The 16,766-nt window shown below is 41.5% G+C and overlaps 1 protein-coding gene across 4 annotated transcripts in view; it reads left to right on the plus strand.

Moving 5' to 3' along the window:
• The window catches only part of CFAP20DC (CFAP20 domain containing), a 147,128-nt gene that overhangs the window by 95,332 nt on the left and 35,030 nt on the right, over positions 1-16,766 (plus strand). For all 4 annotated transcript variants that reach the window (XM_079961484.1, XM_079961483.1, XM_079961485.1 and 1 more), the window contains 2 exons: positions 4,579-4,782; positions 10,496-10,557. In XM_079961484.1, coding sequence (XP_079817610.1) covers positions 4,579-4,782; positions 10,496-10,557 — 266 coding nt within the window. The remainder of the gene's footprint in view (positions 1-4,578; positions 4,783-10,495; positions 10,558-16,766) is intronic.

Below are 16,766 nucleotides of genomic sequence, written 5' to 3' on the forward strand. Positions count from 1 at the left end.
TCAGACTGCCTTGGCCAAAGGCCTGGTGGAACAGCTCTGTCTTGCAGGCCCTGCGGAAAGATGTCAAGTCCCGCAGGGCCCTAGTCTCTTGTGACAGAGTGTTCCACCAGATTGGGGCCACGGCCGAAAAAGCCCTGGCTCTGGTTGAGGCCAGCCTAACCTCCCTGTGGCCCGGGGCCTCCAATATGTTTTTATTTGAAGACCGTAAGTTCTTCCGTGGGACATACCAGGAGAGGCAGTCCCGTAGGTACAACTCAGAAGCTGCTGAGGTGGGGTAGCCTCCCACTCCCCAATGGGAAGGGACCCTGTACACTGTTTTTAGCCTAGCTAGCATCACTTCCCTAACAAATTTACACAGAAAGGAGCACTGAGCCCATGATAAGAGCAGTCAGCTGTCAGACACTCCCCTCCCTAACACCTTTGCAGAGGAGGAGGTTACAACGAATGGTGGGTCTCCAACTCCTTTACGGCATGGCTACCGAGAGTCTGGCCTCACATGCGGAAAGGTTAATGCAAGGCTACTTGCTTGCTGTGTTGATCAAAACTACATTTTCAGTAAATCTGGTTTATTCCCAGGTGTCAAGGAAAGGGCGATAGCTTGCTTCATTAAAGTCTAGACCTTACAGAACATAAATATTCCATGGGGAAAACTGCTAATCCTTGTACAAAAGACAGAAAGGGCCTTAAGATATGCAATTAACCAAAAAGCAAAAGGACCTGCAAAATAATACGCCACTGTCTTAAAACTATTTTGTGTACAAATCAATGCTGCAATCATTTCTTGGCCACTTCAAATCATAGAAGAATGAACCTTGGCCAGCGTGCAACAGGCATATATTTCCCCCTCTCTCAGGCATATATTTTCCCCTCTCTCAAAGTACAATGTTCACACCACTCTTTAAATTTCAATATTGTGATTAAAAGTCTTGAGTGCACATTGCTATTTGTGATCAAAAAGGCTCACAGTGTGTGCTACCGTTTGGACTGTTATAGAACAGAGGACAACATGAGGAATTTCTAAGTTCCTCCCTGTCCCTCAGTTCTTTCAGCCTACTCTTTTTTGCAATATAAAGGAACACTAATTATTGGTTCTAAGTGAATATATATATATAGAGAGAGAGGAAAGTTGTGGTCCAAGCTGGGGGTTCATTTTGAAAGAATGTTCATGATTGACTCTCAGGTTGGGTAAATGGACCAGGCTTATTTGAATTGTCAAATGCAAAAGGCTTAAGTACACACCCACTAAAAAAAGGTTTCAAAAAGGATTGTGTGTTTTTTCAAGCATGCCCAAGGGAGGCTTGGAGACTTTGTCTTTCTGAATGTGTAGAAGGTAGCTAGAATGTAAGAGGTATTACTGAAATCCAAGTAATAAATTAACATTATGAAAGAACTGGCACATGTTGTGGACAGTTGATTGAGTTGTTGTTGTTGTTCAAGCAGCTGAGGGGGCAGTAAGTTTATTTTAAAAGCCTTTTTCAAGATTGAGCTGCCAGTGAATAACAACTAGTTATCAACACTAATAAGCCATGATGTTCAGGGTAGATGTAATTTGGCCTAGAAGCATTCAACACTTTGGCATGATTTTCTATGTACCCTGGTGGGGGCTGAAGCTGCTGAAAAGGGAATGGATTTCTGATGCCATCATGAGCCATAAGTGCAGTCTAGGGCGTTAAAAGGCGAATTGCTGACCACTTTCTTTCTGCACCAATTTAAAAGCCATATTCCATTTGTTATTGTGAGTGCAGTAGGGCAAAGGGAACACTCAGATGTTCAGTGAAACCCCTGGGCCGATGATGATATATACCTACCTTTTTCCATGATGGGAATCAAGACGGCTTACAGATAAAAATAAGAACTGCTGAAAAACATTTTTAAACCATCATTAAAAATCAATGAAACATTAATAGAATTAAAACTACATACATGCATAAAATAGATTAAAGCCGTACCAAAAATTACCATAAAAACAGCGTGGCACCAGCCCTTTCATTAAAAGCAATCAGTTCCCAAAAGCCTGTTGGAACAAGAAAATCTTCACCTGCCAGCGGAAGGACAAGGAGGGAACCAGTCTAGCTTTTCTAGGGAGGGAGTTCCAAAGATTGGGAGCAGCCACCAAGAAGGCCCTCTCCAGCATCCCCACCAAGCATGCCTGTGAGGATGGAGGGGCTGAGAGAAGGGCCTCCCCTGAAGATCTCAAAACTCAGGCAGGTTTTTATGACTATCTTTCAGATGGCTTGGACCTAAGCCATGTAGGGCTTTATAGGTGATAACAAGCACTTAGAATTGTGCCCAGAAACAGATGGGTAACCAGTAGAGCTGTTGTACCAAGGGAGTAGTATTCTCCCCATTGCCATACCATCTGTATAAAACGCAGGTAGAAAGTCTTCCTTATCACTTGAAGCAAACAAGTAATTTCGGCGTGAACACCAGACCCCTTCAGAGCTTGGGAATAGATATGTAGGTACCTGCAGTTCCCAGAAAGCTTTTGTACAGAGTGGCTGCAGCTATATATACAGCTGTGCTTGTTGTTGTTGTTGTTGTTTAGTCGTATAGTCGTGTCCGACTCTTCATGACCCCATGGACCAGAACACGCTAGGCACTCCTGTTTTCCACTGCCTCCCGCAGTTTGGTCAAACTACCTGACACTTAATGAAATTGAGATTCTGTAATTTGAGGAGAAACATTTCTGTGAATTTATCAGACTTAATTCTGTTTTGAGAACTTACTGTTTCACTGGCTCTCATCAGGAAAAGGGGCACTAGAGAGGGCTTGTGTGAGGAAAAGACTATTGTGAAAGCTAGCAGCTTGCTTTCTTTGGTTGTCTAGGCAACACAGAAGGAAGTTGCCCTCTGTTGACAAGTGCATGCAACTTCACTGATTCTAAACCATCACATTTGCTTGGGAGTAAATCACAATGGATTCAGTGGGATTTACTTCTGGGTAATTGCAGGGGGTTTGACTACATGGCCCATGGGCTCCCTTCCGACTCTATGATTCTGTGAGTAACAGCTCTTGGTTCAGATCTTGGCCATCACCACAGTGTTCCCCTTTTTCCTTTAAAAAAAAAAAAACAAATGAAAAAATTCCTCAGACCCTTAGTTGAGATTACACATGGGCTGAAGCAGATATTTTAATAAGTAAATGTTAATGTGTAGAACATTTACAGTTTCACTCAGCATGTGCATATTACTTTTCATTTCTTCAGCTCTTGGTTAGTTCTAAGTAAACCTACTTGGGGAGGAGTGTTGTGGGAGCTCACAGTAGAATCTTAGTCATGTAATAAACAACTCGCCCACTACTGACTTGTGTTGGTGACAAACTTTGATTTAACTTTGCCTCCATGCCAGGAGTTAATAGTGCAGTCCTTCAGAATTTACTTAGAAATAAGTCCTATTGAGTTTGGTGGTTATTTCAGGTAAATAAGTGTAGAGTTTTAGCCCAAAGTTGAAGTCTTGCAACATCAAAGCATGTTCTGTCTTGATGCCATAGTCTACTCAATTCTTTCCCCCCCCCCCAAAATAGAAATAAATATGAGAATAAATAAATAAACTTAGGTGAATCCACCTTCCAACTGATGATCTGGTTTATTTTAATTCATTGGATTATAGTAATTAACGAACCTTGCAGTGTTTGCAATCTATCCTAGTTCAATTAGTTTTCTCATCTCTTATACTCATTTATACAGTATTAATCAAACATTCCTGGCAGCTTTATACACCATGCAAGTCTCAAAACTACTAGAATACAAGCTGTCTCGCATAGCTGTATTTTTATTCAATGTCCTTTCTGTTAAGTTGTCGATGCAGTTATTATCCGTAGCAGAAGCTGGTGTGTATATTAATGAACGCTTTTCCCTGCTGCAAATATCACATGACCTCTTTCCCTTGCAAGAAATATTGGATCTTTTCAACTGCTGTAGAAAAGTGTGCATGTCTTCTCCATAGTGAGAGAGACGTAGGAAGGTCAGGTGGTACCCGGGGCGGAAAATTTCTTGTCACACACACACACACCCCCCATTGATTTATTTTATATATTTTTGCCTGCAAAAATGGTTTTATGTTATTTCCTATTTTCTTACAAAGGAATCATAACAAGTAATAATAATAAACTTTTATTTATATCCCGCCCTCCCTGGCCAAAGTCGGGCTCAAGGTGGCTAACATCAGATACATAACATTGGTATAAAATCAAACAATAATTAAATTACCTCCTAAAAACATGTCAAAATCAAATTAAAATCTAATTAGATGGCTTCCCACAAGGTTAGGGTTGGGAACAGTAAATGTTCCAGTGAATTGAAATTTCAGCCTTCACGACATAGGAAAACTGCCAAGTAAAGAGCTATTTTCATGGAGGAGGGTCAAGATATTAACTGATATGCGTGAAATTTCATATATAGCTATATAATCCCTAGCATATTAAGATAAGACCTTTGGAGCAGGCATTTCCCCCCAAAAAAAAATTTTTATGAACCTTCCTAGTAGGGCAGTAATTGTTTCTTGATAATTTGTCACACCCCCCCCCCCGCATAGTACCTTCCAGTACCACCCTCACGTTTCATTTCAATACAATTCATAGGAGTATGACTGGAGAAACTACCAGCCGAGCAACATGAGTGCTTCTGAACTGCAGATGTTGGCTAGTATGAAAAGGCAACAGAACGAAGAGCTGGAAGATAACGGACCTTCGCATGGGTTGAGTGCATCTCAGATAGACAACTGTAATATCAGCATCAGTGCAAGCAGTGATGACACAACCACCTGGAACTCATGTCTCCCAGCGGTAAGCTTGAGCATGCCTTCTATATGTTCTCCTAGTGGAGCCCATAGTTCTTCTGGGCTTATTTGAAGGTTGGCTTGAGAAGGATCCTAAATGCTCTAGATCTTGGATATATACAAACATTTTTTTCTATACCTTTATGGTCTTTTAGGGTTCTACCTTTAAGCGATGTCCGCATAGATGCTCATGACTCATGAGTGAACTCTGCAGCCGTGCGTTACTGATAAAACTTTGCAATAGTGGCAGTAAGGTTCTTAGGAGAGTTTCAAACACATTCAAGAGCCCTTCCATGGAGTAATAACGTGCAGGGTGCAGCTACAGCATCTGTGGCAGATGGCTCTGTTTAAATGCCTCCAGCAACAACAACAAAACCCATCAACTCCTAAGGCAGTCAGTCACACTGCCAAACATCTCTAACCATTAGGCTGTTTTCTCCTAAAGTTTGGCCAAAATCTGTCACCCAGAGCTTCTGTTTCTGCACTCTGGACAACTCTGTTCCATCGGCTGTCGTCACTGAAGATAGATGCTTCTGAAACAACTCAAAGCTACTGATAGAATGACGTGGGACCTGTCTTTTTGAATATGAATGTATATTGAGATACATGCTGTCTATTCCTGAGCATGTTTACTCAGCATCCCTCTGTGTTCAGTGTGGTGTAGTGGTGAAGAGCGGTGGACTCGTAATCTGGTGAACCGGGTTCGCTTCCCCGCTCCTCCACATGCAGCTGCTGGGTGACCTTGGGCTACTCACACTTCTCTGAAGTCTCTCAGCCCCACTCACCTCACAGAGTGTTTGTTGTGGGGGAGGAAGGGAAAGGAGAATGTTAGCCGCTTTGAGACTCCTTAGGGTAGTGATAAAGCGGGATATCAAATCCAAACTCTTCTTCTTCTTCAATAGGCCTTACTCCTAAGTGTGTCTAAAGAACAGGTTGACCTATTAGACCATCAAGCCCAAATATAGCTTACCATGACTGGCGGAGGTTCTTAGGAGCGTGAGGCAAAAGGTCTTTCCCATCACCTGCTAGCTTGATCCTCTTAACTGGAGATTTAAAGTTTTGAACCTGAGATCTTCTGCATACAATGCATGTGCTGTTATCGCTGAGCTTTGTTTTTGCTCCAAAAGGATTTCAGTATTACTCTCTATCATTCCTCAAAAGCAAGTGATCGGAGTAGAAATCCTTTATTTTTGCAAAGTGGGCGGAGAACCATAAGCTACCTTTTAAGCTGAAATAATCTTTTCAGGCTAGAAAGATAAGGTTTGAATATTCATCTTTTCCTTGGGGGAGGGGACGATTACAACATTTATGTTGACTTGAAAGTGTCCTAATTTTCAGTATAATACATACTTTAAAAATACTATATTACAGAGGGAAGAATGGCACTCATTTTTTATATCCAAAAATCCATGGTGTTTCAAAAATGCTCTGCTGCCCATTGTAGTTATCATCCCTTTCCTTTATGGAAGTTATAGCCAGAATGCAGAATCTACTCAGCTCTCCAGAGGCAATTAAGAATATGTCCGCTCCAGCACCTCAGCAATTTTTTTGTATTATTTGTTCTGTATGAAGCTTGAACAATCGCAGTCTATTGTAATAAGATGCTCTACTTCCTTTGGAAGGAAGGAAGCAGTTTTGTTACAAAATAGCCATTTACTGCTTTGCCCTTAAGCACCACCCATGCCATTCACCAGACATCACATCCTTCTCCACCAGCTTTATTAGTTCCATGATGTGATCCTGAACATGCTGCATATAAGTTTAGTCTCACAGCAACTACAGAAACTTAGGTCCGTGTTAGATGGATAAAGCATCCTAGTCCAGGCATAGGCAAACTCGGATTATACATGCCTATTTTAGTTTTACATAATTTTAGAACAAAAATACTCAGAATAAAATGTATCCTGGTACTTAGCAAACTCATGTTTGGGTTCAAAGTGAGCACTTTGATCAACTTCTGTACACTTTGGGCTAATGTGTCTCTCTTGTTTTTTTTAAGCTTTAAGATATAATGAATTGCTCATTTAAAAGTATAATTAGATGTATCTGCAGCTAGTGATGAATGTTTTGTGGGTGCCTCTCTCTACAGAAAACCAGACCTCTTTATGGATTTTTCCCCTTTCTGCGTTTTTAACTTGAGACCAAAATTCTGTTAAGACACTTTTCAAACAAATGAACCATTCAGAACCCAAGTAATCATTCAGTGGATTCTGATGTTGCCTATCTTTACACATTGCAATCTATGAACTTGACTTTTGAAACTGTTTTGGTTCAGTTTAGCGGAGAATATAAAGTTTTATGCAATGTCAAGTTGACAACGCTGGCAATTGAAATTCGTTGCTTGTCCAAAAAGCCACTGAGGAAAGTACAGCTGAAAGGCAAGTTTCCTTAAGCTGTCCTTCCAACATGCTTCAGCTTTTTGCCTAGTAAAAAACCTTTCCGTATGATAAGTTGACTCTATTATTCTTTACCAAAGCCTGCTTGATTCCATTATTCTTTCCAAAGTGGGCAAGTATAAATGACCATTGATACCAATTTTTACCCTTCTGTAGATCTGCTGACTCAAGAGTTCTCCCAACCGCATGTATTTTGGTGACTTCCGTAGCAATGTAAGGCAGGTAGCAAGGTAACACATCCAGACTAGAATCATAGAATCATAGAGTTGGAAGAGACCACAAGGGCCATCGAGTCCAACCCCCTGCCAAGCAGGAAACACCATCAGAGCACTCCTGACATATGGTTGTCAAGCCTCTGCTTAAAGACCTCCAAAGAAGGAGACTCCACCACACTCCTTGGCAGCAAATTCCACTGTCAAACAGCTCTTACTGACTATATCCACAATTGTACATGCATCCAGTTTGCACCTACAATTCCAGATCCACCAAGTGAAACGTTGGCAGGAGTCTGCTTCCTTGTACAAATCTCATTACAGTGGTGCCTCGCAAGACAAAATTAATCCGTTCCGTGAGGCTCTTCGTATAGCGGTTTTTTCGTCTTGCGAAGCAAGCCCATTGACAGCTTAGCGGATTAGCGCTATTAGCGGTTTAGCGGCTTTTAGCGGATCAGCTGATAAGCGGCTTATCAGCAGATCAGTTGATAAGCGGCTTAGCGGCTTAGGAAAAGGGGGAAGGGGGGGGGACCCACAGGAGCTCGCAAGACATTTCGTCTTGCGAAGCAAGCCCATAGGGAAATTCGTTTTGCGAAGCACCTCCAAAACGGAAAACCCTTTCATCTAGCGGGTTTTCCGTCTTGCGAGGCGTTTGTCTTGCGGAGCACCACTGTACCTGGATTGGGGCAGATGTTTGGCAAAGTCTGGAACCCAAAATGACAACTCTGTGCCTCAGTGTTCAGAAAATTATACATAGAATAATAGAATTGTCAAGTTGGAAGGGACCCCCTGCAATGCAGGAATCTTTTTCCCAACCTGGGGCCTGAACCCATGACCTTGAGATGAGGAGTCTCGTGCTTTACTGGCTGAGCTATCCCAGTAGGACATCTCTCAACCCCACCCACAAACTCAGTCATGTTCAGTCATGTGAGAGGATAGAGGGCCCATTGCTGCTAATTCCTGATGTTCAAAATCAATGAGTAATTATGAGACTGGAAATGAAAACATGAGACCTGACAGCATAATATATATTTCTGATTACTGTCACTTTCCACTTGTGTTCTGCAACTATGAAGGCTATAGATTCTGAGGTTTGTATTATGTGACCTTCCAGACTGCCCTCTCTGGAATGAATTAAGAGTTAGCTTCTGCATCAAACAAAAGGCATCTCACTGGCATCTCACCCCAGGTTAAGATTTAAGGTACATGCCCATTTTGGATGAAAACACCATGGAACTATTCACTCATTACTCATGTGAGGGCAGCGGCATGTTTTCTCTGGAGTGGGGGGAGCTTTTATCCCCACCCCTGACTTTGCATCTGTTTTCTTCAGCAACAACACTGTGTGTGGTTGTGTATAAGGAAAACTTGATACACAAGCTCCTGCTTACTTGTAGACTACCGTGCAATTGGGACACCTACACAGCCAAAATGTGCACAGTTGTTCTAAAGGGCAGGTGTGATGTTGGCAGCAGGTCTAGAAGTCATCACATGCAAATTAATCATCATTGCATGCAAATAATGCATGAATAGGGCTTGTGAGTTTTTTCCATTCTGTCTGTGATCTTGAATTTTTGCTCTTAGGCAAGGCAGATTTTGACTCATTTTTTGTTCTCTTTTACCACTCACAGCTCTAGGGCTGATGAAAAGTAAACCCCACATAAGAATTGTGTTTTATACAAGTGAAGCAAACAGCTGTGTCCCAGTGTCATTTTGTATTCTGCAGTGTGCAACTGTTCTAATACGTGTGTTTAACAATGAAGGGAACTTATCAATAAGGGGACTTATTTGTAAAGTTTTCCTTGCATTGATGATCCGGGAGAAAATTGTATTTTGTGCATTCTTCTCTTGTGTGAAACAATAAAATCTTGTCTTTTCCAATTAATCATATTTTCCCCGCTGTTACTGGCTCATCAAATCTTTGCTAATTTTTTCCATATAGATTATAGGCAGCTTCTCACCAGAAAACAAGGCTTTCTGTTCTAAATATTGGCTAATTTTACATAACCTCTTTGTCCCTTGGCCTAATCTATGGCAACAGCACCACCAGAAGGCTGTTTTTTGCCTCTCATTTATCTTTGCTGCAAGTTTCAGTTCATATGCTTTGTACATTCCTGAATAATAAATACTCAGCTTTATGTATTCAATTACTTTTCCCATGTACTTTGACCTTAGTCCTATACTAGGTTAGGCATTTTCATCTGTTATGCAGCTTGATTCTCTGTTGCCCTTCTATTCGTATCTTTAGTCATATTTGTGGGTTGGGAGTAGAATTGTCTCTTGGCCTGTGAAGATACCAGGATGCAAGGCAAATGCATGAACAGATGCTCTCAGGCAACTTACAAAAGTGATATAATAAAAACTATACTTTCTAGCCAGTGATAGTTTATCAAGAAATGGAATGTAATAACTAGGCTGTCAGGGAAAAAATGTTGAAGTATAAATTGTTTAGCATCTGCTCCAAACTGTCAGTCCAAAATGAACATAATAGCTTTGAGAACTACGTATTACTCTGCTTAGCTGTCAGGTGTAATAATTTCTTTAAAGTGACTTTTAAATCTTAAAATATAAAAAATTGCCTTGTTTCTAAATCGGGCTCAGAGCATTTTTCTGAAATTATGAATATTTAAAATAAGAATTTAAATGTTAAAATTGAAATCAATTATACCTAGTGTTTTGGTGCATGTGGCCAACTGGTGAAAATACAGAAATTTGCAAAAGTGTGAGTGAGAGAGAAAATGCAAATGATTGCTATGGATGAATATTAGCAAATCATAAATATACTCAGACTTTTCTCCCATCCTTCAGACCAGTGTGACGTTACTTTCCTTTCATAAATACAAAATGTTGTATTATTTTCCTGACTTGGGGAGAGCACCTATATTAAGGCATGGTCATTCTACATGGATTCTCCCATTGTTACCCTTCCCTCCTCATTCCTCCCCTCCCTTTGGTGACCCCTGCCATTAGGAAGTAGGGCCTCATCTTTTTACTTTTCTAACTCTGTAAGCACTGCATATATATTGATTGCGTGAAATGGTTAATAATAGCTTTGAGACTGAAAGAACATTGGCAAAATACATTTCTCACTCCTGCTTCTTGTCTTCCACAGCCTGTCAATCAAGGGTGTCACTATCAGAAAGAAATGAACCCTCTTTCCCATTCCAACCCACGGTAAGCTGCTGTTTATAGCCCAGGCAACAAGGATGTGTTCGGAATGTTCTAAAGAACCGATCAATATGACTTTTCTTTGGTAGACTCTTAAATCTTGTTTTCAGCTATTGTGCCTGAGAAAGAGATGTCCACCTTCTCCGCCTTCTCCACGCACACATGAAACTTGGTAGCTGCTAACATTTATGTGTGCATGTCTGAATGTGAGAGGAAGACCGGCAAGGAGGGGTGCAGATGTGGGATAGGACAGTGTTTGTGGTAGGGTCCTTATTCCTAGAAGCCGCAATGCAATGTTACTGTTGACATTGGAAAAGATCCGTATTGGAAAGCACTGAAAGAATTGTCTTTGGTGCTGGTCATGTAATGAAACGCTAGAGGGGACTGGCAATTTTGGCATAGGGCAGTTGTTTTCAAACTTCCTACTTTCAAGGGTCCCTTTCTTGAATAACTTCACTCGACTTGGGGTCCGAAACAGCTTTGAGGGGTTCAGTACTGCTTGGAGTGGCAAACACAAGAAGTCCTAGAATTCCTATCCCCACACTTGTGCTTATTCCTCTGCTTTTCCCTGGGGAAATCCGCAGTCCGCAGCTGAATTGGAACAATCGGTTTCTCTGCAGATTCAGCGGCATACAGTGGGTTTTACTGGAAAAAGTGTTGGGAGAAGCAAAAACCACTTGGATATGTGCCTAGAAAGGATGGGACAGGCGGAAAACCTTTTGGACCTGTGCTTTCTTGGCATGGGACAAGCAGAAGTGTGAGCAAGCCCTAAATTGCAGGTGACTTCTCAGCGAAAGAACTGGCACCAGGAAAGGGGGGGAGGACTAGGAGAGAAAGCCCACTCCCACCGGGAACCTTTTTAGCTTGTGTCTCTCACCGGGGGGGGGGGGGGGAGAGATTCCCTATCCCTTACGTTTCAGGCGGCAGCTCTGCATAAGAAGCTTATTAAAGACTTATTAAAAGAGCCATCTAAAAAAGCCATTAAGAAATGTCCTTGTGGCTTTGCTGGGACACTCTTTCAAAGAGCTGACCCTGGGAAAAATGGAGGGGAGGTGCAATCCCCGGTGGGGACCCACGACCTGAGGTAAAAGGCAAGGCTGGGATTTTGTGTCCCACTCCCAGTATCTCTGGGAGCTACTCTTTGAAACAGCCTGCTTTTAAGCCACAGAGAAATGCCTCTGTCGCTTTGCTCGGCACCACATTGGAAGAGCTGCCTGGATTGGTTCAGTAAGGAGTGAAGTCATTTTCCAATTCCAAGGGAAATAGTGTAATTCATTTCTAAGTCGATCCGATGGGAGCCAAGGGAAGTTCACCTGTCTCTCTTATTTCTGCATCAATCTCTTCCACAGCAACCGCTTGCAGAGCATACTGTAGAATATTCAAGGGGCACAGACATTCACATGGACCTCTGGTCCAGGTTCATTGGGTTTCTGTGTGAACTGAGAGTGCACACCCAAGCCTCTTCTACAGCCACATATTGCAGCTGAAAAGCTATAATGGAGGAGAAGCTAGCTTTTAGGGGTTGTCCTCAATTACCGATATTCTCATTACAAAAACCTAATAAGCTTCCAAGAAACCCCAGGATTCCTTCAAACACAGTTTGAAAACCTCTGGCCAAGAGAAAAATACAATTTGAGGAGTCATGCTGACAATCCACAAACATATCAGAAGAGGGAAGAAGAATAGTGTATATCCATTCAAGTCAGAACAAAATGCAGTGGGCTTAATTCTGCAGATTGAGGTTTAGTTTAGTTCCATTTAGGGATTCAAAAGCATACAGAACATCGAATGTCCTGATCCACAGCTCTCGCATTCCCCTGCATGTCCCACTCAACCCCTTCAATTGGTGGAATTAGCACTACTACAGGGGCTACATACATAATACTCCTGCGTTTATAAGAACTTGATGGTTTAGTCAGTGTGACAGCACCAATACTTTGGAACTCCCTGCCTGTTGAGTTCAAGCAGGTGCCTTCACTGTACTCTTCAGTTTAGACAAATCTAACCATACGCTTCAAAAGTTGAGGTCTCTTTTAGTATTTTAATTTTTGTCTGGCTGTAAATTTTTATTGATTTTCTTTTATTTTTTTGCAAAGTGCTTTGAGGGTTTCTTTTCTTTCAGTCAAACTGCACACATTTTATGAAATAAGTAAATGTATAGATCGGAACTCAGCTATCCAGTAGATATTGCACTTATCAGAATCATGAAACACAGTTCTTGGTATTTCAAACCTATCAAAATAAGCATTTAAATGTGTGTATTGAGAGAAAACAGGCCTTGAAATAGGTATTTGGAGAAGTTTTTAAAATACAGATTCATGGGGAAAGGGAACAGAGCAGGTGCAAAAGTGCCATGGATGAGAAATAGGAAGATTCATCCACTCCTGGTTTTTTGTTTCGAGGTTAAAGCTAACTGTCTCCAAAGGCATATCTGTGCAGCTCCATCGGAGGAGTGGGATGTGCGTGTTTCAGCACACCCAACGTACTTCAGGACACACAAGAAGGGGTACTTCAGCCCATATTGGTCCCCTGCCAATTGACAGCTGATAGTAACCATATGGTTGCCTTTCCACAGTGAGCGCAGGGATGCCCAAAGGGACAAAGTGACAAATTGCCATATAAACTGCCTACAACAGCAGAAATACATTGTAGAGGGTAAAACAGGCCAGACTGAGAAAGGTGAGAATTTAGCTTTAGAGCTGAGAGCTGCAGATGGAGGCAGGACCGTGTCCATTTGACACTCAGTGCACCTTGAAGACTCTCTCACGCTGTTGCATGCACATGTTCACATCATTAATGTGAGGCACATAGAACGTTCATTCTTGACAATGTAGATACAGTGGTACCTCGGGTTACATACGCTTCAGGTTACTCCACTAACCCAGAAATATTACCCCGGGTTAAGAACTTTGCTTCAGGATGAGAACAGAAATCGTGTAGTGGTGGCGCGGCGGCAGCAGGAGGCCCCATTAGCTAAAGTGGTGCTTCGGGTTAAGAACAGTTTCAGGTTAAGAACAGACCTCCAGAACGAATTAAGTACTTAACTCGAGGTACCACAGTATTAGTATTTCAAATGTAGATTTGAGAAATTAAACCAATTTAAGGCTCATTGGTGAAAATGCCACAAGTCTCTCTGGAGTTGTAGATAGCTGTATTTAGTCATGATGTAATATTTTTGCTGAATTTTTTGTTTGTATGTGATTAATGTTATAGGCTCTGTGGGGCAGAGTGTACACCAGGCATAGGCAAACTCGGCCCTCCAGATGTTTTGGGACTACAACTCCCATCATCCCTAGCTAATAGGACCAGTGGTCAGGGATGAGGGGAGTTGTAGTCCCAAAACATCTGGAGGGCCGAGTTTGCCTATGCCTGGTGTACACCATAAGGCTGCAACTGAAAATACCTGTTCCTATTTTCAGCTTGTGCTACATTGGGGCTGGCTCCTATCTAGCTTTGAATGGAAGCCATTTTCTACCTCTTGATGTAGGGGTTTCCTCAGTGTTAATCATATTCTAAAATAAGTTTTGTTTATTTGGCTTCTGGCCAGAGGTGTGCCTAGGATCCCTTGCTCCCTTGGCAAGGAGCTGTATCAGCGCTGGCTCCACCAGAAAAAAATGACTTTACCTCAGTAGCTACATTACAAATCAGTACATTTCACACAACCCAAGTGTCTGGGGTAAGGGCAAGGTTAGAAGGGCAAAATAAATTCATACACCTTTGTGCCACGGTGTGAGAAGAATGGGAAGCCTCTCCCATGTTTGATCTTGTCACGGCATATATGCATCATGCAGATTTTTGCACCTGCACCCCCAGTGGGGGCCAGTTTCACTAACCCCTCTGTTTCTGGCAGCTTTCCAATATACATCGCTTTTCCCTTTTAGGCAAAATCATTAATTTCCCAACATTTACTCACAAGATACCATCTAAAACTAACGTTTATCGCACTGATAAGGCCTGGAATTGATTCCATCCCTTATCAAACACTTTTGAAATCACTTCCTTTTTATAATCTCAGATATTGTGGCCTAATGTCTCTTTGAGCATGAATTCCACGTGACATACAGCTGCATGGAGGGGGGAGCAGGGTTGCACCCACTAGTACCACTCCGTTGTCTCACCCCTCAACCCCTACCATCCATCTGCCCATTTATTTGGGCATTTTCATCATCAAACCCATTTGATTCCGTATGTGAGCCTATAGAGACAAAACTATTAACATTTAGAAAAATGGCTGTCGGCCAAACTGAGCCATGGGATGCAGCAGGACATAAATCACATGCATAACAAGATGGCTCCTCTCTGCAATGTGGCCTAAATTGGGTTCACAGTTTCTGGCAGACAGGTTGACAATGGGAAACTAGCTCCATCCTCTCCCACAGGCATCTCTGATAGAATTGTTCTTGTAAGGAAAAGGAAGGGAGCTCTCAACATTGGTTCATCCTTTGGCGAGCAAATGTTATGTACTCCTTCCACTCTTGACTTTTTGTGGGCTGCTTCAAGGCAACTGATTAGTCACTATATGAAACGAGATGTTTCCAACACTACAATTCTATGATTCTATAAATACTGAGGCCTTTTGGTTGTCTTAGATTTCCACCCTCCTGTTTTCATTGGACAGATAGCAGGGTTTGTTTTTTTCCATTCTGCAGATAAAGAATCAAGGCTTAGACAGTGACCTTCCCAAAGTTACTAGTGTGCAGTGTTATTGTTTGAAAAGGAAGGGGGGGATCTAAACCTATCTCTCCCAGTCCTTTTATCAACTGTGTCCAGGTGACATTTTATTCATTTTAGCACTTTGAAGCACATCCTGCAGCCCAGTGAAATTTGGAGCACATGGATTGTAGCTCTTCTATTCTCACTGTTTCCTGTGGAATTAATTTGATATATTCCAAAACACTCCATTGTGGCTTCAGTCCTGGGTGGACTTGCTAAGGAGTAGGCTCCATTGGCCTCAATTCAACCTACTTCCCAGTGAAATGGTTTGTTTATTTATTTGATATCTTAAAATGCTGCCTTTCTCTCAAGGCACCTTACAACATTTAAAAACAATGTTATAAAATATGAAATAAAAACAAACAAGCTTAAAAACAATAATTGAAATACATCAGAACACATTTTAAAAAACAGAATTTACAAACAGAATTGCATAGCTTAACTGTGTTGGAGATTTCCTTTTTTTTAGTTAGCTCAAAAAAAAAAACCATGGTGAGGGGAAGCATAGTAAAGATACAAACATTGTGTTCCAACCACCTCACTTTATAGTCCTGAATTTATTTATTTATTTTATTTCTGAGATGCACAGGCAATCCGTAAAACACCTGACTTGTTATTGCCTCCATAAATTCAGTGGCCCTTGTGAACTGCCAGAAAGGTGTTACTGGGCTGTAAATATAGAGGATGACACAATTATGAGGTCAGCTTACATCATGGTATAAAAACTGGAGGTGATGAATATAGTAAATCTGTTATATATAGCCTGAAAAGGCAGTGTCCACGTTGCTGCTATCTTTAAAACAGAAAAAACTGAGCTGTTCTTCCTGGAAAGGAGTGATAGTGTTCCAAAAAGGAAAGAAGGAAGGAAAAATTATTGCTTCTCCAAGTCTGTGATCTAGAGGTATTCTTTTAAAACCTGTTCACAGAATTTCCTCCTATAAAGGAGAAATCAGAATCCGACATTCTTGGGAAGCATATCTTGGAAGCAAAAGAAGATACACAGAAAACCAAATGTGATTTGAAAAATGAACATAATTTGCACGTTATACCAAGACAACTCAATCAAAAGTCTAAGTGACTTAATGAGCAAGCATTATATAGGATGTTACCAAGGGGTCAAATGGAGAGGGGCAAAGAGACTGGGAGATATATTTTCAGCAAGACTAAATCCCTTTTAAAGGAAGTATATTTTAATAGTAGTCAGTGTTATTTTTTATTTTTAAGGATATCCATATCCATTTGATCAACACAGGTGAAACTACAGGTTTTCTTATATGAGCAGAGGGATTTCTCCATTTGACATATATGCCTAGTGGATGGTCCATTTAAGTGTTTGTATCTATCAGTCAGCCAGTGTGTAGAACTTGATGTACCAGGTTACAATCGATTTCCTGTCTCTTAATTGGCTTGAGAAGACCATGAAAAGGAATGGGGTAAGATCATGGCTGCTCCAAGAAGTTCTGTCCAGCAAACTCTGTAACTGCCATAGATTCCTTCTTATG

This window comes from Podarcis cretensis, assembly GCF_951804945.1.
Source record: "Podarcis cretensis genome assembly, chromosome: 2".
NCBI classification, from domain to species: Eukaryota; Metazoa; Chordata; class Lepidosauria; order Squamata; family Lacertidae; genus Podarcis; species Podarcis cretensis.